General features: G+C 37.7%; 1 protein-coding gene across 1 annotated transcript in view; it reads right to left on the reverse strand.

Moving 5' to 3' along the window:
- tnca (tenascin Ca) overlaps positions 1 to 1285 on the reverse strand; it is a gene marked incomplete at its 5' end in the record, with an annotated part of 132241 nt that overhangs the window by 51679 nt on the left and 79277 nt on the right. Inside the window, 2 exon segments of the mRNA XM_014029633.1 lie at positions 338 to 601; positions 809 to 898. Of these exon segments, the coding sequence (XP_013885087.1) occupies positions 338 to 601; positions 809 to 898 (354 nt within the window).

Consider the following 1285-nt stretch of genomic DNA (forward strand, 5'->3'; position numbering starts at 1 on the left):
CATATACATACATATAAAGGTAAATTTAATTTTAAACTACAGATGTAACTTGATTCAGTGACTGTCTAAACTGCTCACTTTATGTGGTATTTTTGAATTTAACAGAACTTTAACAAGATAAGAAGATTGGGTATTTTGAGTGTTTTTTTTTTGTTTTGTTTTCATTTAGTGTCTACTTAAACTAAATGCATTGTTTACAACCTCTACAGCCAACCAAATATCTTTTGAATTCAAAACTTAAAAAATGTAAAAGTTTTTTTTCTGCTTGGTGAATTTTAAAGTGATCTGAGTTTCATTTGTTTTGATCAGTGCCACATCAGAACTGTTGCCCACCCACCTGTGGATGCTGACAGGGAGACAGGTCTGCTCCTCCTGTGTCCTCTCTCGGCGGTCAGACTGAAGCTGTAGCTCATTCCAGGAGTCAGATTGGACAGGCTGTGTGTGGTTTCTGTGACTGGGATCTCCACCTCCTCAACCTGGCCATCTCTGGAGACGTACACCAGCCTGTACCGACCAACTTTAGCCTGAGGTTTTTGCCACCTTAAAGTGAGAGACGTCTCAGTGGATTTTATTTCTTCAAAACCTCTGGGGGGATCCAGGTCTGACAGAAGACACATAAAGCTGGTTAAATCTCAAAAACAGATATTTTCTCACAGTATAAATTAGAACTAGTGCTCCCAGTTGTTCTCAAAACAATAATATAAATTACTTTTCCTTGCATTAGTTTCATTTCATCACTCAATTTGTCACAACATGACCTCGTGACACAGTGAAAAACAGCTGTTTGGACAGCTGCTCAGCTGCTCACCAGTTGCTGCATTTGTTGTAGCAGGGAGGCTCTCTCTTTCATTCTTCACAGCTGTCACTCCAATCCCATACTCCGTCCCTGGTCTCAAACCTGGATACAAAGAGATGGAGGATAAAATACTGTACATGATGGTAAATGGCTTCAACTTAGATAGTGCTTTATCAATACCCTAAGAACACCAAAGCACTTTACACTTCAATAAATCAGTCGTGCAAATCTCCCATCATTAATACAAGATTGTGGTGAAAAATAAACACAACTCTGGTCAGAAAAAAATGTGATATAGCCGAAGCTTGTGGAAACAATGCTGCAGTGAATGTGTGTTGCAATTGAAGCTAAAGGTGATACAACTAAATATTAGTGTGTGACCTTATATTTAGCTGGCCAGTGTAAAAATTATTATTATTATTATTATTATTATTATTGTTGTTGTTGTTGTTGTTGTTGTTGTTGTTGTTGTTGTTGTTGTTGTTGTTG

This window comes from Austrofundulus limnaeus, unplaced genomic scaffold (genome assembly GCF_001266775.1).
Source record: "Austrofundulus limnaeus strain Quisiro unplaced genomic scaffold, Austrofundulus_limnaeus-1.0 Scaffold931, whole genome shotgun sequence".
In the NCBI taxonomy this organism is placed as follows: domain Eukaryota; kingdom Metazoa; phylum Chordata; class Actinopteri; order Cyprinodontiformes; family Rivulidae; genus Austrofundulus; species Austrofundulus limnaeus.